We start from the raw sequence: 27275 nt of genomic DNA on the forward strand, positions 1-27275 counted from the left end.
AAGGCAGTCGACCAAGTAGGGGTAAATCTGGATCCCCTGAAGTCTGCAATAAGCCACTACTGGTGCCAGGCACTTGGTAAAGACTCTGGGCGCAGTAGATAAACCAAAGGGCAGTACAGAGAATTGAAAGTGCCTTGAACCTGAGGAATTTCCTGCGTTCCTGCCTGATGGGAATGTGTAAGTAGGCTTCCTTTAAGTCCAATGTCACCATCCAGGCGTCCTGAGATAGCATTGGAATTAATTGCTGCAGAGTAAGCATCTTGAATTTTGGAATTTCCAAAAAAGTGTTTAACACAGAAAGGTCCAGAATAGGTCTCCATGAGTTTTGTTTTCTTGGAACCAGAAACAGTCTTGAATAAAAACCTTTTCCCATCTCTGAGAGAAGAACAGGCTCTATGGCTCTCATGGCCAGAAGAGCATCCACTTGATTTAAGGCCTCTGACCATTGATGTTTTGGCAGATCTGGCCAACCGTAAGCCCTTGGCAAAGTATGAAAGTGGAATTTGTAACCTTTTAAAATCATGTCCAATACCCATCTGTCCTGGGTAATATGAGTCCAATTTTTGTAAAAAAGAGACAGTTTTCCTCCGAGAGGGGCATCCAGGTGAAGGGGTCCTGAAGCCCAACTTAGAGAGTCATTGAGTTTGCTTTCTTTGAGATTGGGATCTGTCTTCTCCCCTTCTAGGTGAAGAAGCAGTCCATTGCCTAGATTTGTAAGAGGCCTGACCTTGGCCACGACCTCTGGAGCGTCTATATCTTCCCCTTTGAGGCCTGTCAGACGTGGGAAAGGACCAATTTTTAGAGGGCCAATTCCTGGAAAATCTAGGAGGCTGAACTTGCAAGAAATCTTTTACAGTCTGCATAGATTTTGCCTTCTCTTCCATCTTTTTAATAACTTACTCAGCCTTAGATCCAAAAAGAACATCATGCTGAACAGGGGCATCTTAACAACTTAGCCTTAACCTGTTCAGGTAAACTTTGTTCACGGAGCCAGGCATGTCTCCTGATAACAGTACCAGAGGCTGCAGCCCTGCAAGAAGCATCCAAAGCATCAAAACCACAATGTAAGCTATGTTTGTTCACTTGTTCAGTAGCATGCAAAACATCCTGAAGTTCCTTATCCTCTGCACATGCAGGAAGGGAAGCAAGCTTTTGCTTTAAAACACACAAAAGAAATTGCTGATACTTAAACATATGAAACTGGCAATTTAAAGCCCTTACAGACAGGGTAGCAGAAGTATATACCTTTTTTCCCCACCTGTCTAAAGCACGAGAATCCTTCTCAGAGGGAACAGGATTTTTAGAAGTAGCAACCTTAGCAGCCTTAGAGCCCTGAGAAATAGTTTCAGGATCCGCAGAAGGGTTCTTAAATAAGAATAAATGAGAGTCAGGAACCCTATAAAATCTATCAGGCTTAGAAGGAGCAGGAGGCATGGAATCAGGATTCAAATTAGCCTCAGAAAAAGCATCATCTACAATGTCCAAAACAGAAGGGATAGCTAAAGGCCTATGCTGAGGAAGAAGAAGAAATTCTCTAAGCCTCTTCTTGGAAGCAGAATACTCCTGACCTTCCCAATGAAAATGTTCCCTCATCTCATGCAAAGTTTCCCCAAAAGAGAAATCTTCAGGCGGAGAGGCCGAGGGTAAGGAGTCCTCAGCATCCGAATCCTCATAAGGAGGAAAAGAATAGTCCTGATCTGAGGAAGAGACAGAAGATACAGAAGCCTGGTCAGAGGAATCCAGAGGAACATCCTGTCGAGGCCTTTTCTCAGGAAAGGGGTGAGAACCCCTAATCATTGTAAGTAAATCTTCAGCCATCTTTAATAATTGCTTCTGTGTCCTGGGAGTAGATTCAGAAGCAGCTTGAGCAGGAACTTTAGACTTAACAGGAGTCTTTGTCTTTGCCTTTGAAATAGTGATGTGAGTAGGCCTGAAAACCCCCTCAGAAGCCGGTACCTGCACAGCGGTTCCGGACCCATCTGAGGGAGCGACGTCCGAAGGTCCTGCAGCAGTTAAAATAGTAGGCCTTGATGGCTCCCCATGGGAGTCCGTATCGGCCATTGGCTCAGAAGTGGCGGATGACAGGGGCTGCAAAAGTGCCTCACTGACGACAGCCGAACCGGACGCTGGCTCCAGCTGCAACGAGTCCTGTTTGGACCTCGGAGGCCTGTCTTTGTCTTTGCGCTTCTTTTGAATTCCGGTATTGTCCGACGACATTCTATAATTGAAGCGTCTGCCAAAATAATTTAGAGCCCAATCGTACCTGCGCTTTATAGTACGAGAGTTGAACCTGGCACAGAACAGACAACAAGAAACGTTGTGGTCAGGGCCTTAGCAAGGTAGACAAGTAAGAGTGGAAATCTTTATGAGGTATTTGTTTCCCACACGATATACAGTTATTAACTTTTTCTGACATCGGAGGAACAAGAAAAAGATTCCCCAACGGGGTACTTAGCTTTGAGAAGAGAAGTAAGAACTTCGGACCGACAACAACAAAATACACTGTTCGAAAATCGACAACCAACGACTTGCGAGCTGCTTTCCACCGCATGGCAAGAAAGACTGGAGAAGATGGCGTCGGCTGAGGACTATGTACCAGAGCGTACTGACGTCAGGGTACTAGCTTGTACAGCCGACGCCGGACCCAGACTTTGGGATTCTGGCCGACCTCGGGCTGCCTGCCGGCAGGAGCACCCTACAGTTATGACTGCAACAGTGAAACACGAAGAACATCCTGTGCCAGAGATTGGAGGTGATTGAGGGGTCAGCACTCTCTCCATCATCTCAAAAGCTCCCTCACCCTGCTCTGAAGGTGCACCGACTCCACTCCCTGGGTCTGACTGGGAAGCATCGGCTCCTAAACTCCTCGACATCCGAAGGAAGCGAGGAAGTCAGAGCAGATGTCAGAACCGATGAGTCCAAAGGGGGTCTCAGTTCTGACACCTCCACTACTATCAGACCCATGATCTCTGGCACCAAAAACTCCAGGGTGATCAAAGGAGGAATCGAGGTGGAAGGAGTTAGTCGGGGTGGCTCCAATTTCTTTGGGTCCGGAGATGATGACATTTTTGTCAGCACCTGTGTTCGGAGCAGTCTCTTCACTACCCGCTCCATTTCGTCATCAAATAAACTCCTGGAGGAACGGGAGGAAACTGAAGGAGATCTTGCTCCTTTCCAATATGGGCAATCTCGATGTGGGAGTAATTGGCTCCAAAACTGGAGACTGTATTTTAGCCATTAACTCAACCGGCTCTGAGGACACAGATGGAGCCGAAGAGTGAGGTTATGGTTTATTGGAGCCGAGAACACTTGGCTCTGAGGCTTTTTGGCTGGTTCCAATGCTGGAACCAAAACAGCAGGCAGCTTCTAGCTTTTTTCAGGTTGTGTAGAGGAGGATGAAGGAGATTTGGAGCTCTGGGATTCCTCAAGAGCTTCTGTAAATGGAACCTTCAGCAAACCCCCGACAATGAGTTTATTTTTATGCTCAAGCAAAACCCTTGCACTGAAGCCGTGGCAAACAGTACATAGACCCTGCAGGTGGAGAGAACCAAGGCAATATACGCTGCTAGTGTTACTGTCTGTGATGGACATCTTCTGATTACATCGGTCACACTTCTTAAATCCAGACTGTCTAGGTTCCTTATCTTTATGCTCTTTAGACATCTTAACTATGTTTACATCTACCACAAGCAAAACTTTAAAAGGACAGGTCACACAGCAAAAGTACGTGAAGCCTAAGAAGATACTAGACTCTATAACTAACAAAATACATACCAAGTGCTGCACTATGCTATCGAGCCAGTAACAATCAAATGGAACAACAGAAATAAGGAAAACTGCACCAAGTAAAACAAAAAACTTTCCTACTTTTTTTTTTTTTTTTAAATAGGCTATAATAAGGAAGACAGAAACGAGAAAGAGAAATTCCTCTAATTTAAACAGAATTTCTCTGAGGGGGGAAACAACACACGGAGGGAAGGGAAGTGAGCCTCTAAATTAAACAGGCCACAGAGAGCCCTCTATCTTAAATGGGTCTCTCACAGGACACCATACGGCCCAGACAAGAACAGGTGAAACAACTGCCAACTACGACACAAAAAGCTTCTAAAAACTAATCTCACATGACAGGAGAGTTATCTAAGGAATTATTAAAGGTAGGAACTCTAATAAAAAAGACAATGACAATAAAAAATACTACTTAGCCAATGAGCCAGCAGAAATGCCTCTTGATAGCTTCAGCGGCAAACGAGATCTGGGTATTCTTTCCATTGCATCATAGGACAGGGGATAGCCTCGAGTCAGTGAAAGCCCTCGAGCTTTTGCAGTAGGTCGAGTTGGAACCAATGCTTGGTTCCGAACCCAAGCAGCAAGAATTAAGGTGAGATAGGTCAACATAACATTTAATTTGTAAATGTATTCTAAGTGACTACTTACCCTGTTTTGATTATTATTTAATATTTTAATGTTTTACATAGTGAGTGCTTAAGTAGCTTTTTATATCTTTTAACTAAGTTATTTGTAATGAAGTTGTTTTTGAATATACCTAATTAATTGGTGTTTAGAGATGACTGGCTGACGAGATCTGATTTCACCATCATTCAGAGTATTTAACCTTGCGCTCATCTGCCAATAAAGGATACTTCACTTCTTACGGGAACTGAGTGCTTCTCTTTACTACTTGAATACTACACAGTTACCCTGACAAGACGTGACCTCATGGTGTAAAGAACTCCAGGAATACAGGAGAAGGAGGCAACTACCACAACAGTAGATACACTATTTAAATACACTAAGTCACTGGCAGTATTAGACAATTTGGTTATAGTGATCAGTAATCTTTTTTAAAGTATAAAATTCTCTTGAGGAAGTAATGCTGTACTAAGTTAAAGGCTGGGCAATTTTCTTCATAATGTAGTTAGCTGAGAGTGAGCTAGGTGATGTGGTAGTTCTATACAGTAACTATTTGAGGGCTAAGCAGTGGTGTGCTCTGCTGTTGCAATTTACTGTAAATTTGGATTTTTTTTTTATAACACTGCTCAGATTTGGACAGTTGTGAGACTTGAAGGTTAATGAAAGTTGGGGCAGCAGAGTAGAGAGGGCAAAAAGAAAGAAGAGGCTGTACATCTTCTGGCTATGACAGCAGGGTAGATTTTTACTCTGTACAATGTACCTACTTTCTGATGAGTTTTTTTTTTTAACCACATGTGATACGTGGTGGTCAAATTTCAACTGGCCATCTATGACTACACCCAGTCATTTTTCATGGTTTACTTGTTTTATCATGGTGCTCTTGGCAGAGATGGTAATGAATACTGTTGATTTTGGGGTAAAGAACAGTAATTTAGTTTTTCTGGGGTATTAATAGTAGCTGTGAATTATCCAGCCATGTTTTAATTGATTACAAGGATTGTTGTGTAAGGTCTTAGAGACCAGACATATTTACAAGAGAAGATTAGGGTCAAGTCATCAACATATTGAACTAGGACAACATTTTTTATAGCATTGCAGAGGTCATTGATGAATATACTAAAAATATCTGTGTGTGAGCGCACGTGCATGTGCACCCCCAGATGGATCATTTTTTTGCCTTGCACCTGCTGCTTACTAGGACGGGATACTACTCTCCCCAACCTTGAACAGGACAAAGGGAGAATGAATAGCAGAATAATGGTACAAAGGTAGTTTTTCAATATTACATATTACAAATAATAATGAACATTTCTGATTACAGATGTTTTAGCTATAATTTACTGAACATCTTCTCATTCACCCATTTTGTGCAAGAGGAATTCCAGCACCTAATTCTCTGGATCATTTCATAGCTGGCTACCTTTTGTGTGGAGTTTGCATGACCTTTGTCCATGGAGGTCTGTAGTAGGGTTTCCAGTTTCCTGAAAACTAGTAATACTCAAAACTGTCCATAAAGTAAGAGTGTGTGTGTCTGTGTCTGTGTGTGTCTGTGTCTGTGTCTGTGTCTGTGTCTGTGTCTGTGTGTGTGTGTGTGTGTGTGTGTGTGTGTGTGTGTGTGTGTGTGTGTGTGTGTGTCTCCTGTGATGGGCTTTTATCTATTTCAAGACAGTTTCTCTCCTTACCCCCTGCTTGCAGGAAGACTCCAGCTTCTTTCATCCTTAACTGGATAAAGTACGGACCACAACTGAATGACTGGAACTGAACCAGTCATACATCACCTCTGAATGCCTGCAAAATTAGCTACCATTTAAACAAAGTCCCAACTCCACCGTATGAAACAGACAGTATCTTTATATAATGCATAATTTTCTGCTACATTAACACAAAGATTATATTCATTCTTCTCCTTTAAACTTTTTTGCAGAGGGCAAGGTCCTTGCTCCCCTCAATGTGGGGGCAAACCACCCAAACTTCCCAAACTTGTATACATACCAACTCTGAGATCACTATACCTCACAGAAAAGGGCATATTCAAAGAAATAATCTTGGATTTGGTATATCGCCCCATAAGCCTGACTAGCTTGGTCTGCAAAGCTATGGAAAGGATAATCATGGACCTCATAAATAAAGATACTGGGGACCTACAGACACTGGATCCTACCCAGTTCAGCTTTGTTAAGGGCAGATCCTGCCTCTTAAACCTGTTGATTTCTTTGAAACAGTCACCAAGGCCATTGACGAGGGGAAGGTGGTCCACACAGCCTACCTGGACCTCGCAAAAGCCTTCGATACAATACCCCACTCGGGCATTATAGATAAGCTCACCAGCTTAAATATAAACCCCTATGTCACTAGATGGGTTGCAAACTGGCTCAAGGACAGAACCCACATGGTTAAAATTGCTGGAGCCATGTCAGACTCCAAACCAGTTACAAGTGGCGTCCCACAAGGCTCAGTCCTGGGACCTCTCTTGTTCAGTATATATTTCTCGGAGGTACAGGCCAACACGGAAGGACTGTGGCTGACCAAGTTCGCAGATGACTGCAAACTGGGCACCATAATCGACTCTCCAGCCGACACAAGCACCCTCCAAAAGGGCCTCATAGAAACAGACAACTGGTGCCAGAGCCATGGCCCTCAAGCTAAACGCCAAAAAGTGTATAGTCATCCCCTTTGGCAAAAACAAAGTGCCCACAAATTACCACATAGGTGGTAATCCATTAAGTACAGAAGAAATAATTAGGGACCTGGGGACCCAAGTTGATAGCAATCTCTCATTTGACAACCACGTGGCCAAAGTGGTTAGAAAAACATTTTATATAGCCCACCTAATCATGAAGGGATTCACATCTAGATCAGGGGAGGTCATCGTGCCTCTTTACTCATCCCTCATCAGGCCCATAATGGAGTACAATGCCTTTTTGGGATGTACCTTACCAGACACCTGCAGCAACTGGAAAGACCCCAAAAGTACCTCACCAAGAGGATCAAAGGGCTCAAACAGATGCCATATGCTGCCCGGTTAAAGAAACTCCAGCTCTACTCAGTGGCATACCGCTTGTTCAGAGGCGATCTGTGCCTGACGTATAAAGCCATGTCCAACCCGGAATTAATGGAAATGCTGCACCTCAGAAAATCCAAATCCTATCGAGCTACACGCTCGAGAGACTTGAACCTCAGCACTGAAATAAATAGGACATGCTGGAGGGACAGATTCATAACCCAGAGGCTCCCTTCACTCTGGAATGAAATCCCAGTCCAGGTTAGGCAGAGTCCCTCATTGACTCTCTTCAAGAGGAATCTTGATGAGTGGATGGGAGATCGTAGGTTTACCCCGGGTATGACTTCTGTGTCACTGTTAGACAGAGGCACAGTATACTAACCTCAAAAAAAGGGCATAGCAAAATTAATTTAAAATGGGTGGCAAAAGCCAAACACATTATGGCTAGGCTTATAAATGCCTTAGGGCAGATAGCCTAGTATGAACCTATGAACCTATATGCAAGTCCCTGCTTTTTGGCCATTCAGTCCCAACATCTCAGAACTCGGCAAAGCAGGTTCAGAGATTTCAAAAGGTTACCTGTAGTAAATGTCCGGCTCCATACCAATATCCAGACCTGCTAAGTGTAAGAGTGGAAATGTGTGGGGTAATGGTGTCTAACTCATGTCCCTTGGACCTCAAGCAGCCCTCAAACCAGCATAATTACAGAGGAGGGAAGTGGCTAGAGTACTTTTCTAGCTACACTGCCTGTATTTCTTTTTGTCCTGGAGACTAAGGTCCTTGCATGAGCACCAATTGTAATTTTAATTTAAGACTCCTGGTCTAGGATCTCAAAAGGCAAGAAAAGACAAAATTATTTAACTAATTTGGCAGCAAGTCCAGTGCAGCACAACACAGCTCTACATTTGTTTGCACTACATTGAATAAGAGCTCAAAACAAACAATGGTTAACAGCTAGTGACAGTTATGAATGAACTACACATTATGAATTAACACCTGCAGAGACAAAGTACAGTTGTGTACTCTTACCATAAATGTAGGCGTTCAAGTGTATTCACTGTTGCAGTCATTACATTTGGGTTATCTGCTTGCAGGTAGCCCTCAGTCGGCCTGATTAACAAAGTCTTGGGTCCTGTGTCGGTTGCTGTCCCTTCTTCCATAACGTCAGGGGTATAAAACATGCAGCCGACGCCATTACATTAGTTTCTCTTGCCCCAGATGTCACGTGCCCCCCTAATGAGAAGCAATTAAATATAAAAGTACAATGATATACCTCCAACAAAAAAGCAAATACACCAAAAAGCTTTTAAGCATAGTAAAGGAAAGTAGAGGTATAACCAAAAGATGTTAGGGGGCTGGAGGGAGGGTAACCAGGACTGCAGCAGTAAATACACTCGAACATCTACATTTATGATAAATGTACACAACTGTACTATGTTCTTCGTGTTTCACTGTTGCAGTCATTACATTTGGGTAGATTCTCAAAGATATGATTGGGAGGAGGAATTTAAATTGCATTAGGACCAGCTATAAGGCCCTGCAAGATTGCAGTGGCAAAGCCAGCTCTAGATTTAGAGAAAATTGGCAAATGATAATGCTTGGTGAAGGTATGTATAGAGCTCCATGTAGCAGCTTCTAGGATGTCCCTGCTAGGTACGCCTCTGAGAAAGGCTGTAGATGTAGATGCAGCCCTGGTGCAGTGAGGTCTGATCCCCTGGGGGGATAGGTTTTCCATGGTGCTTATAGCAGAAATGAATACAATGGCCTATCCATTTAGAAATGGTTTGCTTTGAAATAGCCTTCCCCTCTGCCCCTGTAGCAAATGCCACCAGCAGTTGTTCAGATTTCCTTTGAGGTTTACTCCTTCCTGTCCAAGTAGAATCTAAGTTGTCTGTGCACATCTAAGGAATGCAGTATCCGTTCCCCTTTCTTCTGTGGATTGGGAAAGAAGGTTAGCAAATGTATGGACTGATTAAGAGCCACACTGGATACCACCTTGGGCATGAAGGATGGATTTGTTCAGAGGGACACCCTGTCCATATGAAAGATGATGAAAGGCTCCCCTGCCATATGGGCCTGTAATTCAGATAACCTTCTAGCTGAAGTGATTGCTAAAAGGAAAGCTGTTTTCCAAGAAAGAAATGTTAAGTCCACAGTAGCAGTTGGCTCGAAAGGAGGTAGTGTGTGTTTCTCCAAAACAAAGTTAAGGTCCCAGGCTGGGTTTGGAGCTCTCCTGGGTGATCTCAAATTTTTGGCCCCTCTGAGGAACTGCTTGAAGAGTGGATGAGAGAAGAGGGGAGGTTCTGTGTTATAATGAGCTGAAATGGCTGAAGCATGGATTTTAATGGAGGAAAAAGACAGGCCCTTGTGAAGCATCTCAGTTGTTGTATCTTTCAGCTTTTCCCGGTTAGGGGTCGCTACAGCGGAACTCCGGTTCGCTAATGATCATCAGTAGATTTTTACATACCGAGTTGCCAGCCCTGATGCACAACCTTCAACGAAGGTACGCCCATTCACGCATGTCTCCACACAGAAGATGCTTTAGCTGAGAATCGAACAGGGCAACGACTTACTGTGAGGCGACAACGCTACCACAGCACCACCAGTTGTGAAGCATCTCAGTTAAGTATTGTAAAATTTGAGGCAAATTGGGTGCTGCTGTGCTCATCCCTTGAGATGGGTTCCAGGCACAGAATCTTTTCCATTTTTCATCATAAGATTTTCTAGTACTAGGCCTCCTTGCCTCTAAAATGATATCCATCACAGGTTTACTGAGGGATGGTAAAGGAGAGATTAGGTAATTAGCCAGGCTGTAAGGTTCAGTGTTAGCAACTGAGGGTGCAGAATCTGGTTCTCCTGCTGGGACAACAGGGAAGGAGTCTGAGGCAGGTGCCATGGGGACAGCCGTGACACACTCTGCAGGAGGGGGTACCAGTGTTGGCGTGACCAGTCTGGAGCAATCAAAATCATCCTTGGTTTGTCCTGTTTGATTTTAGTAGTACTTTGTAGAACAGAGGCAGAGGGGGGGAAAGCACAGACTGATAGTTTTTTCCAGATGAAGGACAGATCATCCACTTACCAGGCTTGTTTGTGGGGGGTCCTTGTGCAAAACTTGTCCAACTGGTAGTTCTGGGAAGAGGCAAATAGGTCTATATCTGGGCTCCCCCATTTGCTTGTCAACATGTTGAAAATACTTGTTTCCAGTTTCCACTCGTGGATCCATGAGGTTTCTGCTTAGTCCGTCTGCCAGTGTATTTAATTTTCCTGGCAGGAATTGAGCTTGAAGGTGCACTTGGTAGCTCAAGGCTGTGTTCCACAATGACATGGCTAGTCTGCAGAGGGGGGTAAGAATGTGTACCCCCCTGCTTGTTTATGTACCACATAACAGTGGTGTTGTCCATCTTTACCATTAGTTGTCCTGGAATAATGATTTCCTTGAAGGCTATCAGAGCATTCTGTACAGCTAACATTTCTTTTTGATTGATATGCAGATGCATTTGACTTGGATTCCATTTGCCCTGAATGCAATTCCCTGCCAGGTGAGCCCCCCATGCATAGTCTGATGCATCTGTTGTTAGGGTTTGGGTGGCAAGGGATGGTGTGAAAGGTAGTCCCTTGCTTTGGTGGCAGGCCTCTACCCACCAAAGGAACTCTAGGCGTAGGCAAGGTATGATAGGAATCATTGCTTCTAGATCCTGAGCATGTTGACACCATAGGCTTTTTAGATACCACTGTAGTCTCCTCATATGCAGCCTTGCATATGGAATTAGAGGAATGCAGGAGGGCCATGAACCCCAAGGCTTGCATTATTTGTCTTGCAGATAGCAGGGTTTTTGTGGCCACTTAAACAAAACACACACTGGAGCCAGAATAAATTTAGCGCTTTCATCCCATTTATTACAAAACTTCTTCAGAATTACAAAATCCACCATTTACATCATTTCCTTTTATACCACAATTGTTTCGACATCATTTCCTACTAGTATTAATCCTTAAAAGGACATGCCAGTATAAAATTCACTCAACCAAACAGTACTGTCACTTCCTTAACACAATGTCTACTAATAAACTATATGTATAATGTAAACTTGTAATAATGTTCTTAATATAACTACATTTGCAATACATACAAATACTAAATTGTATGACAAAAAAAATTAAAAATGAACATAATTTAAATAACTTTTGACATAAACTTTGCCATTAATGCCAGGTGTTACATCAGCTCTTAAAAAGATTTGCCATTTTAATTCAATTTTTTCCAAGAAATGATTGAATGAATCTACAAACCCCAAGGCTTGCAGTATTTGTCTTGCAGATAGCGTGGTTTTTGTGGCCACTTGTTTGAAGTAGGTTGGCAAATGAATTTGTTTCTCTGGTGTGAGGTAAGCCATCTGGGAAGCTGTATTCAAGCTTGCTCCCAAGAATATAATTTGTTGACAGGGTACCAGGTGAGATTTCTTTTTGTTTATGGTGTACCCCAGACAGGTTAGAACCCTTTGTACAAAGGCCAGATGATTCAAAAGTATGTCCTGGCTTTCTTCCAGAATTAGACAACTGTTCAGGTATGGGTATATTTGAATATTTCTTTGCCTTCAAAATGCAATAACTGGAGCTAGGCACTTTGTGAATACCCTGGGCGCAGTAGATAAGCCTAAGGGCAGTGTAGAGAACTGATAGTGTGTAGCCTGCTTTGTAGCGAAGGTATCTTCTGCAAGATTCCCTGATTGGGATGTGCAGGTATGCTTCTTTTAAATCTAATGTTGCCAAACAGGCGTCTTTGCCTAGCATAGGAAGCAACTGGTGAAGAGTCAGCATCTTGAATTTTGGAATCTCCAAAAAGGTGTTTAGAGTAGACAGGTCCAGGATAGGACACCATGAATTGTATTTTCTGGATACCAGGAAAAGTCGAGTAGAAACCTTGTCCCTTTTCCTTTTCTGGTACCAATTAAATAGCCCCCATGCTTAAGAGAGAAAGTACTTGTTTTTGGTCCTCTGCCCACTGATTTGGGGGTAGGTCCGGCCACCTACTTGGTGTTGGCAACGTGTGGAAGTGAAATCTGTATCCCTGGGACACTATATTTAAAACCCATTTGTCCTGGGTAATGAGCTCCCAGTTCTTTGCATGAAGAGCAATCTTTCCCCTCAAAGGGGCAGTCAGTTGATAAGTGTTTGGAAACTTTAAAAGGAAGTCATTGAGACAGTTTACCATAGGGGGGAGTCTTATTACTCCCAGATTTGGAAGTGGAGGCCCCCACTGCTTAATCCTGTGTGTCCCCTGGGACTGAAACTTGGGGTTTCTGCTGTGTCTGGGTTTGGCTTGAGAAGAGGGGTTGGAAAGGACCAATTTTTAGAGGGCCAGTGTCTACTAAATCTGAGAGGCTGAACTTGTAAGAAATCTTTAACAGTTTGCATAGATTTAGCTTTATCTTCCATATTTTTAAGAACTTCCTCAGCCTTCTTGCCAAACAGACGGTCCTGATTTAAGGGAGCCATCCAACAATTTAGCTTTAACATGATCAGGTAAAGACTGCTCTTTAAGCCAATCATGCCTTCTGAGCACAGACCCAGTAACAGCAGCCCTGCAAGAGGCCACTAATGAAGCAAAACCACATTGCAAAGTATGTTTTCCAACCTGTTCAGCAGAATGCATTAAATCCTGTAATTCTTTATTTTCCACACAATCAGGAATCAACATAATTTTCTGTTTAAGCAATCCAGTAACATGTTGCTGATACTTTAACATATGAAACTGACAGTTTAAAGCTCTAATGGCCAAGGTTGTAGAAGTGTAAACCTTTTTACCCCATCTATCCAGCACCCTGGAGTCTTTATCAGAAGGTGTAGGATTTTTAGCAGTAGAAGCCTTAACGCCCTTGAGACCCTGAGAAATAGTCTCTGGATCCGCAATAGGATTTTTAAAAAGGAACTTGTGTGACTCAGGACCCTGTAGTATCTGTCAGGTTTTCTGGGAGCAGGAGGCAAGGAATCAGGGGCCAAACTAGATTCCGAAAAAGCATCATCAACAATGTCTAGTACAGGAGGAATAGCAAAAGGCCTATGCTGAGGTAGGAGTAAGAAATCCCTGAGCCTCTTTTTTGAATCAGAAAAATCCTGGCTTTCCCAGTGGAAATGCTCCCTAAGAGTATGTAAAGTTTCACCAAAAGAAAAATCCTCTGGAGGGGAGGCAGAGGGAATAGAGTCCTCTACATCAGAATCCTCATAGGTAGAGAAGGGCAAATCCAGATCATCAGAAGAATCAGAAAAAACAGAATTCTGGTCAGAAGATTCAGAAACAACTTGAGTCCTAGGCCTCTTGTGGGGGGTGGGGGTGGGGGGGTGGCTACCCCTGATTAAAGTAATTAGATCTTCAGCCATTCTTATCATTTATTTTTTAGGCATAGAGGCCTGAGCATGTGGCTGGGTGTCAGTTTTTTAGGCATGATTCGAGAATTAGGCCTAAGCGAATAAGGAGGCGTCGGTTTAATATGCAAGTCCGTAGGCCTGAATACACCCTCAGAAGCCAGTGCCTGCACAACGGCTCCGGACCCATCCAAGGTAGAGACATCCGCGGGTTCCATACTTGAAGTATCTCATGGCATACTGGACTCTGAATGGGTCTCAGTTGAGGCCTGCAAATCAGAAGTAGCAGGTATCGGGCTGCGAAAGCGCCTCACTGAGTACCGGCGAACTGGCGACTGGCTTAGGCAAAGCGTTGTCAGCAGTTGTGGACCTCGGTGGCCCATCTCTGTCTTTATCCTTGCGTTTTTTTGGAATCCCGGTAGTCGGATGACTAACCGATGACATTTCTGGATAATTAAACCAAGAACCAAAATATTTAGAGGTGAAAATATACAGACAATGGATAGTGCGCTGATTAAATAAAGCACAAAACTGGCAGCAAGGTACGTCGTGGTCAGGGCCTAGACAAGGAATACAGTACAAATTAAAATCTTTATGAGGTATTTGCTTTCCACAAGTAATGCAATTATTAACTTTTACTGACATCGGTAAGGAGCAAGAAAAAGTTTCCCCAACGGGGTACTTAGCTTTAGTTGAAGACTTCGGTTCTGAAACTCGAAAACGAAAATTTCAGGAGTCGGCCAACTAGCACTTGCGAACTGCTTCGGGCACTGCTCGGCAAGAAAGACTGATGTAATGGCATTGGCTGCATATTTTATACCCCTGACGACCTGACGTCTTGGAAGAAGGGACAGCAACCAACACAGGACCCAAGACTTTGTTAATCAGGCCAACTGAGGGCTACCTGCAAGCAGATAACCCAAATGTAATGACTGCCACAGTGAAACATGAAGAACATCAGCAAGTACTATAAATGAATAATTACATCCATGGGACCAGACAACATCCCAGGCTGCATACTGCATGAACTACAGAACGAACTGGCACCCCACCTAAGTAGCATGTTCAATCATAGCCTCACCTCAGGCTATGTGCCTACTGAATGGCGCACAGCAACAGTTATCCCACTCCACAAAGGGAGTGCCACCACGGACCCCGGAAACTACCACCCCATTAGCCTGATGAGCCTGGTCTGCAAGGCCATGGAACGTATCATCTTGGAGCTTATAAACAAAGACATAGGTAACCTCCAAACCCTGGACCCCACTCAGTTTGGGTTTGTAAAAGGTAGATCATGTCTATTAAACCTGATGGACTTCTTTGAAGCAGTCACTAGAGCTGTAGACGAGGGCAAGGTAGTGCACACAGCCTATCTTGACCTCGCCAAGGCTTTTGATACCATCCCCCACTCTGGAATTATAGATAAACTCACTAAACTGGGTATAAATCCCTATGTCACAAGATGAGTGGCCAGCTGGCTCACTGACAGAACCCACACAGTAAAAGTAGCCGACTCCAAGTCCGACTTCAGACCAGTGATGAGTGGAGTACCACAGAGTTCGGTCCTGGGTCCTCTCCTGTTCGACATCTACTTCTCTGAAGTGCAGGCCAACAGAGAAGGTCTTTGGCTAACAAAGTTCGCAGATGACTGCAAACTGGGAGCCATAACAGAATCATCTAATGATGTAGACATTCTACAAAGGGCCTCACAGAGACAGATGCTTAGTGTCAAAGTCATGGCCTCAAGCTCAATGCCAAGAAGTGCATTGTCATCCCCTTTGGGAAAACCTTGGTAACCATGAACTACCACATAGGCAGTAGTTCACTAAACACTGAAAGTGTGATAAGAGACCTCAGGACACAGGTGGACAGTAGTCTCTCCTTTGATAACCACATTACCACAGTAGTCAGTAAATCCTTCTATGTGGCACACCTCATCAAAAAAGGGTTCTCCTAGAAAAAAGGAGGTCATTGTTCCTCTTTACTCATCACTCATCAGACCCATTATAGAGTACAATGCCCCATTTGGGATGTATCGCACAAGACACCTACAACTATTGAAAAGCCACAGAAATACCTCACTAAGAGGATTATCAGCCTCAAACAGATGCCATACGCAGACCATCTAAAAAAACTCCAGCTCTACTCCGTCGCATATCGCCCATTCAGAGGCGATCTCTGCCTAACATACAAAGCTATGTCAAACCCAAAGCTGTTAGACATGCTACACTTAAAGAAATCCCAATCTCTCTGAACCACATGCTACAGGGACCTAAACCTGGTCACCACAATAAACAGAACATGTTTGAGGGATGGATTCCTGTTCCAGAGGCTTCCCATGCTCTGGAACAAACTACCCATTCATGTCAAGCAAAGCTCCTCATTGGCCCTCTTTAGGAAAAATCTTGACGACTGGATGGGAAATAGAAAATTAACCCTGGGGATCACTTCTGCGGCATGGCTTGACAGGGGCACAGGAAAATAACTTTCTTGGGTGGCGAAAGCCAGGGAACCTTTTTGGCTAGGCTTATATAGGCCCCAGGGCCGATAGCCTTGTACCTACCTATGAACATCCACAAAGTCTGTAATTGGTAAATAAATGTATGCTTAACAAGTAAGGAATCTGATATTAGCATAATCAGTAAGTAACATTTAAATAAGCTAATTTTATACACGATTGTGTACCATGTACTACCAGTATCAGCAGAGCATAGTTAATGAAACAAAATTACAGATATCACTGACTGACATAAAAAGTAATATCTACAAGACTCATAATGCATATATTGCAAGACAGCAATATACAATTACTACTGTTAGTTTCACATACACATTCAAAGACCGGCAGCACCTACAAAGGCTCTGTGAATTAAATCATTGGTGCAGTAAATACTGTTAATGTTAGGTTGTGTAAACTGTCAAAAATACTTTCAAATGCAAAGTGCTGGAAATTCACAGCTGGCATGATCAAGGGCAAATCTGAAGAGATGTTAAAATACATAACAAAATGCGTACAAATGTATTTACTGAGCTCAACGTACCTTTAGAAATATCAATCTGATCTACTTTGATATTGCCAGAGAATCCAACTTCTATTAGACAGTGTTCAATCAATGTGGCTCCATAAGCTACAGGCCAGGAAAAAAAAAGTTTTCATTAACTTGCAGCTTTTTTAAATATGCTAAATATCAATCACAATAGTACTAGGTACAATGCAATAACATTACAGGTTAAATACAACTTGTACCCATATTCTAATAGCAGCAACTGACTAAATACATGACAGTGTCAGACAATAAGCAATACTAACAGAAAAATATTTGTTTAACAAAGTAAATGAAAAACAGAAAATTCACTTGGTAACAACAGATAACATTTAATGAATGCTCGTGTCAAGCTCATACACACTTTTTGAGATAAAACATTGGAGAGCTTCCACAAAAATAAATATTTTTTTTATAACCAAGTGTGATGAAGAAAAATTATTTCTGAATTTTCGTCTGCTGTCACCTACTGACTCAAATGACTGCAATTTCTTCACAAAACTATGCCAGAGCCATCTTCTGATACATATTATTAGTACAAAAACTGAATAAAAATACACAACACATTTGATGCAACACTAAAATACAAGTTGAGCAAGTAAAATTAAAATGCAAGAAAAACTTGTAGTATAGAACTGTCAAGATCAGGTCTCATTGAGCTTTTAAGTACAGTAGGTGGATTGGGTGTTTTTAGTTGATTTTGCCAGTTAAACTTTTTCATTTTTAGTTAGCTTTAAGGTTAAGCAGTTTAAGTGGACTGGTCTAACAACCTTTTCAGCTATAATGCGGGTCGGCAGCGCAGTACAAAGACTACTCTTGGAATAGCAACAACTATGAATACTACAATTACAACATTTAGGAAGAAAAAAATGACAAATTGGTAAACAGACTATCAAGAAACATTTAACAGGCTAGCATCTCAAATCAGATCAGGAAGCTAAGCAGCAAGAAACAATTTACAAACAGATACAATAAATGGATATGTTCTTTCTGTTATCAGTTCATCCATGAGGGGATTCTTTATGCTGTCTCTACAGATAGATTCATTTTTGCTTTTTTTTTTCTCAATTCAGTGTTTTTGTTTTTCTTTACGCCTCCTGTAACCAGGGGCACATGCCCCCTGTGTTGGCATACAATGAGATGGAGAGTCCGCCTAACTCCAGAGTCCATCAAACATCTACAAATAATGACACAGCACACTTCCTGGAAGTCAAGAAAAATAATGACAATTTGACATTTATACAGCAACTGTTGGATGGAGGAGAGGTCTAGCAAAGTGGGGTAATGGGGGGGGGGACACACTTGCAACTCATCAAGGAGGATCTCCTCATAAATCAGCATATTTAACACTGGACACACTCCTTGTTGGGTATACAAATGGGTAAAATCTCAAGTGGTAAAAATCACTAATGTGGAGGCAGCCAACAAGTGAAAGCTCATAAAGATGGGAGTCTTTCAGTTTCTTGAGTTATGGCCCACACAATGATGCTTGGTAAAGGTGCAAACCAGTGACAAAGTAGAAGTGGTTGCAGTGTAACAAGTCTGCAACTGAAACACACTTGAGGAAGCACAAAAGACATGACTATAAAGGAGTGGCTTCTGAATATAGCATTTTCCAACAGGCTGTGAGCCATCTGAGAGAAAAAGATAATCCAGCTGGCAATATGACAGGAAAGAGTTTGTCTGGCATCTACGACCCTTCTGTTCCAGAGCACAAAAAATAAACAGCTATGTTATCTTCCTTCATTTGTTGACCCAGTTCAGGTAAAACCTTATTTGATGGTGCACATCTGTGGTGTGAAAGGCATTTTCATTCTGGATTTCTGTTCCCATAAAGAAAACATGGAGATTACTAGACTGGTTCAAGGATATTCCAACACTACCATCCACAGGAAAAGTAGGCTGGTTCTAAGGAAGACCTGCTCCTTGTGAAAGACCAGATAAAGTTCTTTATGAAACCCTACAGTTCAGGGATTCTGTAAAGAGAAGTGATGGACAAAAAGAAAAATGTTTTCCAAACATCACAAAGTTTAGGTCTTACAATAGCAAGGCAAGGCATCCTTTAAAGGCAGATGAAGACACAGAATTCCTTTTAATGAAATACTTGATGAATTGATGGTGGTCCCACAATGTTGACATCCATAAGATCAAGGAGGGTAGAAACAGATGACTTCTGAAACTTAACTATGAAATAACTGATGGCCAAATCAGCGACCAGGACCACCTATGAGCTTACCTACCAGATGGAACAGGCTACAACTCTTGCAGAGAACTTTCTTCCACATAGCAAACTACATCTGACATACAGAAGGCTTCTTGCCAACATTGGTCATTGCCTACAACGTACTTTGAAGATCTGGAAAGATCCGCCGTGGCGACCCCTTACCGGGAAAAGCCAGAAGAAGAAGAAGATAATGTCCGTAGAAACAGTAAGGCCCTAATCCAGAGGTGCTGTCCAGTCCATGGGGATCTCCTTAACTACAACTAGCAGAATTTCCAGTATCCCCAATTACATCACAGAAGACATCCTGGTAACATCAATCATTTACATCCCAGATGAAAGATTTGGTGGGGGAGGGTCAAAGTGCCAACAGCAACAATAAGGCCTTAAGTCAGAGTTACTGTTTTCCCAACTGCAGAGGGACCTCCTTAGCTAGAACTAAGACAATCTCTGGCATTTCTGATACATTACAGCTTGACTTTATACCTTTCTCAGACACCAGGGAGTAATGAATATATCTTTTAGTCTTTCTTCTCTGAAATTTGCTATCAGGCATGGAATCAGAAGAAATCTAAGGAAGAAACAAAGTAATTCCACGTCCCAAGGAATGGAGAAATGTCTGAATTATAGGAAACCCCATTTCCAATCCTCCCTCCCAAATCCACTGAACTGTTGCACAAAGCAGAACATGAGAGGAAATGTATTTTCCTAGGTGATGAAAAGGTTAATTTCTGGTATAATCTACTTCATGCAGATCTATCCCAGATACATCTCCTGAATCCAGGAATTTACCAGCACACCTTTTATTTTGCCCAGTATATGCACTGATGAAAAAGTGATGCCTGTACCTAGATTCCACTGACATAACCACAGAACATCTCTGTAAAGGGGATACAACCACATTCCCCCTTGCATGTTTACATATCATAAAGTACAGTTTTGTACCTACCATAAATGTAGATGTCCGAGAGGTATGCATCTGCAGTCCTAACATATGGGTTGTCCTGCCTCAGGCAGCCCTTCGGTCGGCCGGATTCCAAAGTCTGGGTCTGGCCTCGGCTGATGTCGCACTTCACCCGACGTCATAGCTGCTGTGAATTGGGTATAAAGGCACCAGCCGACGCCATTTTCCTCAGTGTTTCTTGCCCCAGATGCCAGGTGCCCTCTAGGAAGGCTAAATTTGGATAAATGCAAATGATTCCAAACAGTAGAGAGCAAACAATATAAACATGTATATACATATATACAAACAAATACACCATAATAGATTCCCCCAGCTAGCTACAAGATGGGCAAATACCCTAGGAGTACCACAGAGGGGAAGGAGGGTGGGTAATCCTGACTGCAGATGCATACCTCTCGGACATCTACATTTATGGTAGGTACAAAACTGTACTATGTCCTTCAAGGATGCATCTGCAATCCTAACATATGGGCAGAATACCATAGCCAAACTGGGGGAGGAGGCACTAAGATGATTATGGTGTAGCTAAGATCCCTTGCAAAACAGCAGTTGCAAAACCTGCTCGGGATCTGGAGTATAAAGGCAGATTATAATGCTTGGCAAATGTATGCACGGAGCTCCAAGTAGCAGCTTCTAAAATGTCTTTGGTAGCCACTCCTCGTAGGAAAGCTGTAGTAGTGGCTGTAGCCCTTGAGGAGTGAGGTCTGATGTTTTCTGGAGATGTCTTTCCATGAAAAGAGTAACAAAATCTAATGCAATTTCCTATCCATTTTGAGATTGTCTGTTTTGAAATTGCTTTTCCTTCCATTCCTGTTGCATATGCTACCAGAAGCTAGTCAGTTTTTCTGTTGGTCTTGGTTCTGTCCAGATAGTAGCGCAATTGCCTGTGCACATCCAATGTATGTAGTAGTCTTTCCTCCCTGTTCTGTGGGTTGGGGAAGAATGTTGGTAGATGGATTGCTTGGTTCAATGATACCCTGGAGACCACTTTTGGCATAAAAGTAGGGTTAGTTCTCAAGGACACTCTATCCTGATGGAAGATAAGGAAGGGCTGTACTGCCATTAATGCCTGTAATTCAGAAACCCTTCTTGCTGAAGTGATTGCAAGCAGGAAAGCAGTTTTCCAAGATAAGAATTGTAATTCTGCTGTTGCTGCTGGTTCGAAAGGGGGAAATGTTAACTTTTCCAACACAAAGTTAAGGTCCCATGTAGGCAAAGGTGGCTTCCTTGGAGGCTTTACATTTTTAATTCCTCTCAGAAACTGCCTGAGTAGAGGATGAGAGAAGACTGGAGGATCCATGTTGTATTCTGCTGAAATTGCTGATGCATGAATCTTGATGGAGGAGTAAGACAGGCCATTGTGGAAAAGTTCTGCTAAGTATTCCAGGATGTTAGCTATGTTTGCTAATGATACATTTTCTCCTTTTGCTGCACTCCAAATGAAGTATCTTTTCCATTTGGCTGAATAAGTCTTCCTTGTGGAGGGTCTGCGAGCCTCCAGGATAATGTCTTTAACCCTCTGAGATAAATCTGGGTTATTTTGCTTTATGTGATATTCCAAGCAGCTAGCTGTAGTGTTTTCAAGTTTGGATGTAGGATCTTGTAGTTGTTCTGTGTTAGCAGTAAAGGAACTAGAGGTAGAGGCCATGCGTGTGTCCGAGACATGCACCTCAGTAGCGGGTACCAATGCTGCCTCGGCCAGTCTGGAGCTATCAGGATGATCCTTGGGTGATCTTCTTTGATCTTCAGTAGCACTTTGTGCATCAAAGGAAGAGGTGGGAATGCATATGCTGTCAGGTTTTCCCAACTGAAGGATAGGAGTCCACCTTCCAAGCAAGTGGGTGGTATGTCCTTGTGCAGAATTTCCTCAATTGGTGGTTGTGTGGGGATGCGAACAGGTCTATTTCTGGTAGTCCCCATTTCTTTGTAATGGTTTTGAAGATGTCTGGATGCAGCATCCATTCGTGGGCATCCGTGGTAGTTCTGCTTAAGGTGTCTGCTAGTATATTTTCTTTTCCTGGCACAAATTTGGCCTGGAGTTGAATGTTGAGGTTCAGGGCCACATTCCACAGGTCCATTGCCATCCGGCATAGAGGATATGAGTGCGTGCCTCCCTGTTTGTTGATATACCACATGACTGTGGTGTTGTCCGTCCTTATCAGCAAATGACCCTGTTGAAGAAAAGGTCTGAATGTCTGAAGTGCCTGTTTCACTGCCAGCATCTCTTTTTGATTTATGTGTAGGTTCAGCTGGTCTTGTGTCCATAGGCCTTGTATACACCTGCCCACCATGTGTGTCCCCCAGCCTAGGTCTGAGGCGTCCGTGGTGATAGTCTGGCTTGGGTGAGGTTTGTGGAAAGGCAGTCCTCTGTTCAACTGACAGGCCTGAGCCCACCACAGGAATTCTTGTTTCAGGCATGGTATTATTGGAATCTGGGCTTCTAGACTGAGCTTGTGTTGAGACCAAACATTCCTTAGGTACCATTGCAACTTTCTCATATGCAGCCTGGCATGTGGAATCAATATTATGCAGGATGCCATGTAACCCAGGGCTTGCAGGACTTTCCTTGCTGTAAGCTGGTTCTGTGTTGTTAATGCCATGAAATAGAGTGGTAGTTGCTTTTGCTTTTCTGCTGTGAGAAATGCCATCTGATTTGATGTGTCCAGTTCTGCACCCAAGAATGTTGTCCTTTGGGATGGTACCAGCCTTGACTTTTTCATGTTGACTGTGTATCCCGGGGCTTGCAGTAGTTGTATAACCTTTTCCAAATCTTTTGTTAATTTGGTCTTGTTGTCCCGCTTGTATTAGGCAGTCGTCCAGGTATGGATAAATCTGAATTCCCTGAAGCCTGCAATGAGCAATTACTGATGCCAGGCATTTCGTGAATACTCTGGGCGCAGTAGATAAGCCAAAGGGCAATGCTGAGAATTGATAATGCTCTGATCCTGCAAGAAATCTGAGGTATCTTCTGCAATCTGGTCGTATAGGGATGTGCAGGTATGCTTCCTTGAGATCTAGAGTCACCAGCCAAGACTCCTTGCCCAGCATGGGAAGAAGTTGCTGTAGGGTCAGCATTTTGAATTTTGGAACAATGAGATATGTGTTCAGAGCGGACAGGTCGAGAATAGGCCTCCATTGGTTTTCTTTTCTTGGTACCAGGAAAATTCTGGAGTAAAATCCTTGCCCTTGTTCCATAGGAGGTACTTTTTCTATAGCTCTCATCCTTAATAGATGGTTGATTTGTTCTAGAGCGTTTGTTTTTTGATTTGGTGGTAGGTTTGGCTTTCCTCTCTTTTTTGGTAGAGTGTGGAAGTGAAACCTGTAGCCTTTGTCTATTATCTGTAAAATCCATTTGTCTCCTGTAATGTATTGTTTGTGTTTACGGAAAATAAGGCTAGCTTTCCGCCTAAGGGTGCTTCCAGTTGTTCCCTGGTAGGCGGTATCAGAGTCAAGTCATTGTGTCTGTCCTGTGGAAGTGGTCGTGGCTGGATCTGTGGCAGTACTTCTCTGGTTGTTAGGCTGCCACTGACGTCCCCTGTAGGCACCTCTGGATTGACCTCTGCCTCTTGGGCGCCTATTTCTGCCTCTCTGTGCTCTGGAGGTGTCTGGAAAGGACCAATTCTTCGAAGGCCAATTTCTACTAAACCTCGGAGGCTGGACCTGTAAGAAATCCTTGACTGTTTGGACAGATTTTGCTTTTTCTTCCACCTTCTTTAGCACTTGCTGGGCAGGGGAGCCAAACAAACTTTGTTTCTCCATGGGAGCATCTAGAAGCTTTGACTTTACATGGTCTGGTAAGGATTGCTCTTTTAACCATGCATGCCTTCTAATCACTGTTCCAGTCATAGCTGATCTGAAGGAAGCCTCCAGTGCATCATAGCCGCATTTTAAGGAATGATTACTGACCTGCTGAGTGTTATGTACCAAATCCTGAAGGGACTTACGGTCTATAGGTTCAGGAGAGGACAGTTTTTTATTTAGCTGGTCTAACAAAAATTCCTGATACTGAATCATGTGGAATTGACAGTTCAAGGCCCTAGCCGAAAGAGTAGCAGAAGTATAAACTTTTTTACCCCATCTCTCTAATGCTCTAGATTCTCTTTCAGAGGGGAGGGGGTTTTTGGCAGAGGCAGCTGCTACAGCTTTGGGGCCCTGTGAAATGGTTTCAGGATCTGCAATAGGAACCTTATACAAGTGAAAGTGTGTGTCCTGGACCCTGTAATATCTGTCGGGCTTGGCAGGGGCCGGGGGAAGTGAGTCAGGGGCAGTACAAGCATCATTATATGCATCATCAACAACTGTAAGTACTGGAGGAATGGCTAAAGGCCTATGCTGTGGTAAATGTAAAAAGGTCCTTAGCCTTTTCCTTGATTCTGAAAAATCCTGGCCCTGCCATTGAAAATGCTCTCTCATAGCATGTAAGGTCTCCCCAAAAGAAAATTCTTCAGGAGGAGAGGCAGAAGGAATGGAGTCTTCTGCATCAGAATCCTCATAAGGAGAATATGGGCCTTCTGGAGGATCTGAGTTTTCTGAATCATCCGAGGAAAAATCTGTAGAAACAGGATCCGGGGGCTCTGCTCTAGGCCTCTTCTCTGGAGGGGGTTGAGAGGCCCTGTCTGGGTGAGGTTGGGATCCCCTGATCAAAGAAATGAGATCCTCAGCCAGGCTGAGCATTTGGGAACTAGAGGTAGGCCTGTGTGAGGGACTTTTAGCAGGCAAGGCCTTAGAAGATTTAGCTGCTTTAGCCCTAGAAAAGGCCTTGATAGACATAGATGCAGGGGGCCTAGCAGCTCCACGTGCAGGAGTAGATATGTCCAAAGGAATAGTATCTGATAAATCCTGGGTGGCTGCTACAGCAGGGGTAATTTCAGTAGCAGATTCAGCCATGCTGTGTGAGGCCTCGGCTATCGGAGGCATGCTTTCGGCCGAAGGAAGAACCGAGGACTCTGTTTCAGCCAAAACAGAGACACTCGCGGTTGGCTTAACCGTGGTTTCGGCCGAAACCGCGGGCCGCGAGTGTCGGTCCTTTTCCTTACGCTTTTTAGCTAATTGTGAAGTCGGAGTCTCCGACGGCATTTTGTAAGCAAAAGCGGGACCAAAAAACTCCTCTGCAAACTCCGACCGACGTCTAAGTGTCTGTTGGTTGAAGGAAGCACAGGCTAGACAAGCTGATACGTCGTGGTCTGGGCCTAAGCAAGGAAGGCAGTAAGAGTGGAAATCCTTATGAGGTATTTGTTTCCCACAAGTTAAACTATTATTTACTTTTTCTGACATCGGCTGAGGCAAGAAAGAGTCCCCAACGGGGTACTTAGCTTTTTGAAGTCTTCGGTAGTAGAATCTCTGGATCTGATCGACCGGCACTTGCGAACAGCTTCTGCTTCGGGCACCGCGCGGCAAGAAAGACTGAGGAAAATGGCGTCGGCTGATGCCTTTATACCCAATTCACAGCAGCTATGACGTCGGGTGAAGTGCGACATCAGCCGAGGCCAGACCCAGACTTTGGAATCCCGCCGACCGAAGGGCTGCCTGAGGCAGGACAACCCATATGTTAGGACTGCAGATGCATCCTTGAAGGACATCTAGTGCATATCATGACTACGGTATTTGAAACTATGAACCACAACCTCTTACTTTTCAAACTTGAATTAATTTTGGAATCCTCACAACAGGATGGACAAAAAGTTACCTACAAGACTGATCATTCTAACTACATTCTAACAACCTCCTTTTTACTGAAGGTATCATTAACAGTAAGCTGAAGACATCCTCGCTCTACAATCTTCTCATAATCTACACGCCCATGAGCACAAACTTCAAACCACTTTCACCGAATTATGAACTTGGACCCAAGAAATTACAGTTGTGTAAGTAAACTTATCATAAAGTACAGTTGTGTAAAATCTTACCATAACAGTAGATGTTCTTTCCTTCACTGTTGCAGTATTCCTTACATCTTGGGATTCCCTGCCTTGGGTAGCCAGACATCTGGCCGGTATACAAAAGCTACTGTTACTTTAAGGTACGACGTATGTCACATGTATGCTGCTCGCAAAGGGTAGGGCATAAAGGTGATGTCCTGACATACCATCCTCAGAAGTGATTACCCCAGTAGGAACACCAGTCCAAGGAAAACGCAGTATTATTCAGGAAGGAAATGAACTAAGGGAAGGAGTGAATGCTGCAACACTGAAGGAAAGGACATCTACTGTTATGGTAAGATTTTACACAACTGTACATCTTTCCATTCACTGGTTGCAATATTCCTTGCATCTTGGGAGAGTGCCAAAGCTCAAAATGGAACTTGGGAGGAGGATGGACCAGCAGAACCTTCTAGGAAGCTATAAAGGATGACCCTAGCAAAACCATCTCTATCTCTGAAAATTCTATCCAACTTGTAGTGCTTGGTAAAAGTATGCAAAGAAGTCCAGGTAACTGTTTCAAGAATACAGTTAGTATCCAATCCCCTGAAAAAAAAAACACTAGAAGAAGCTGCAGCTTTAGTAGAATGAGTGCTTACAGAAGAAAGAAGGTTCTTACCATGAAACGTATAGCAAAAAGAAATAGGTTCATATGTGTTTACCAGGCTAACAACTATAAGGGCCTTTTTAAGCCTAGCCATGCATCACAAATCTCTGAGAAGTTTTGATACCCTTGATACGTGTAAGCAGGGGCCTGGGAGACGAGCCATTTACAGGTTGCCTGTGTCCATTAGAGACATAGGTGTCAAACCAGGGATGAATTTCCTGTTTCCCATCCAACTGTACATGTTGCACTTGAATTTTGTTAGGGAGGAGCTCTGCTTCACATGTATGGGGAGCCTGTTCCACAGACAGGGTAGTCTCTGGGATAAATACCTGTCTCTCCAGCAGGTCCTATTTATATCACAAGCAAGGTTTAAGTCTTTACAATGGGTAATTCTGGTGCAGTTTGTTTTGCGCATATGAGGAGGTCCATCAAAGTGGGGTCCGACAATGCCCTGTATGCCAGGCATAGAGCTTCCCATCTAAAGCCTGTAGGAAACAGAATACAAGGATAGGGCCTTGAGGCAGTTTACATGGGACATTTTACTTACACGCTTTATTCTTTTACTGAGGAACCTCTGTGGATGTTCCACGGTAAAGGTATAAATGGTGTAAGTGTGTATGTTAGGTACATACCAAAGGGGGCATTATACTCAATGATAGGTCTGATGAATGCTGAAAACAGTGAAACAACAATGTCTTTGGACTTAAATGCCACACCTTTGTAAGTTGCACAATATAGAATGATTTT

At 43.3% G+C, this 27275-nt stretch overlaps 1 protein-coding gene across 1 annotated transcript in view; it reads right to left on the reverse strand.

Annotated features, from left to right (window-relative positions):
• The window catches only part of NEMF (nuclear export mediator factor), a 1922187-nt gene that overhangs the window by 1477955 nt on the left and 416957 nt on the right, over positions 1-27275 (reverse strand). The window contains exon 7 of the mRNA XM_044074284.1: positions 16816-16902. Coding sequence (XP_043930219.1) covers positions 16816-16902 — 87 coding nt within the window. The remainder of the gene's footprint in view (positions 1-16815; positions 16903-27275) is intronic.

The sequence above is a fragment of the Protopterus annectens genome, chromosome 6.part0, assembly GCF_019279795.1.
Source record: "Protopterus annectens isolate FY-2018-M chromosome 6.part0, PAN1.0, whole genome shotgun sequence".
NCBI classification, from domain to species: domain Eukaryota; kingdom Metazoa; phylum Chordata; order Ceratodontiformes; family Protopteridae; genus Protopterus; species Protopterus annectens.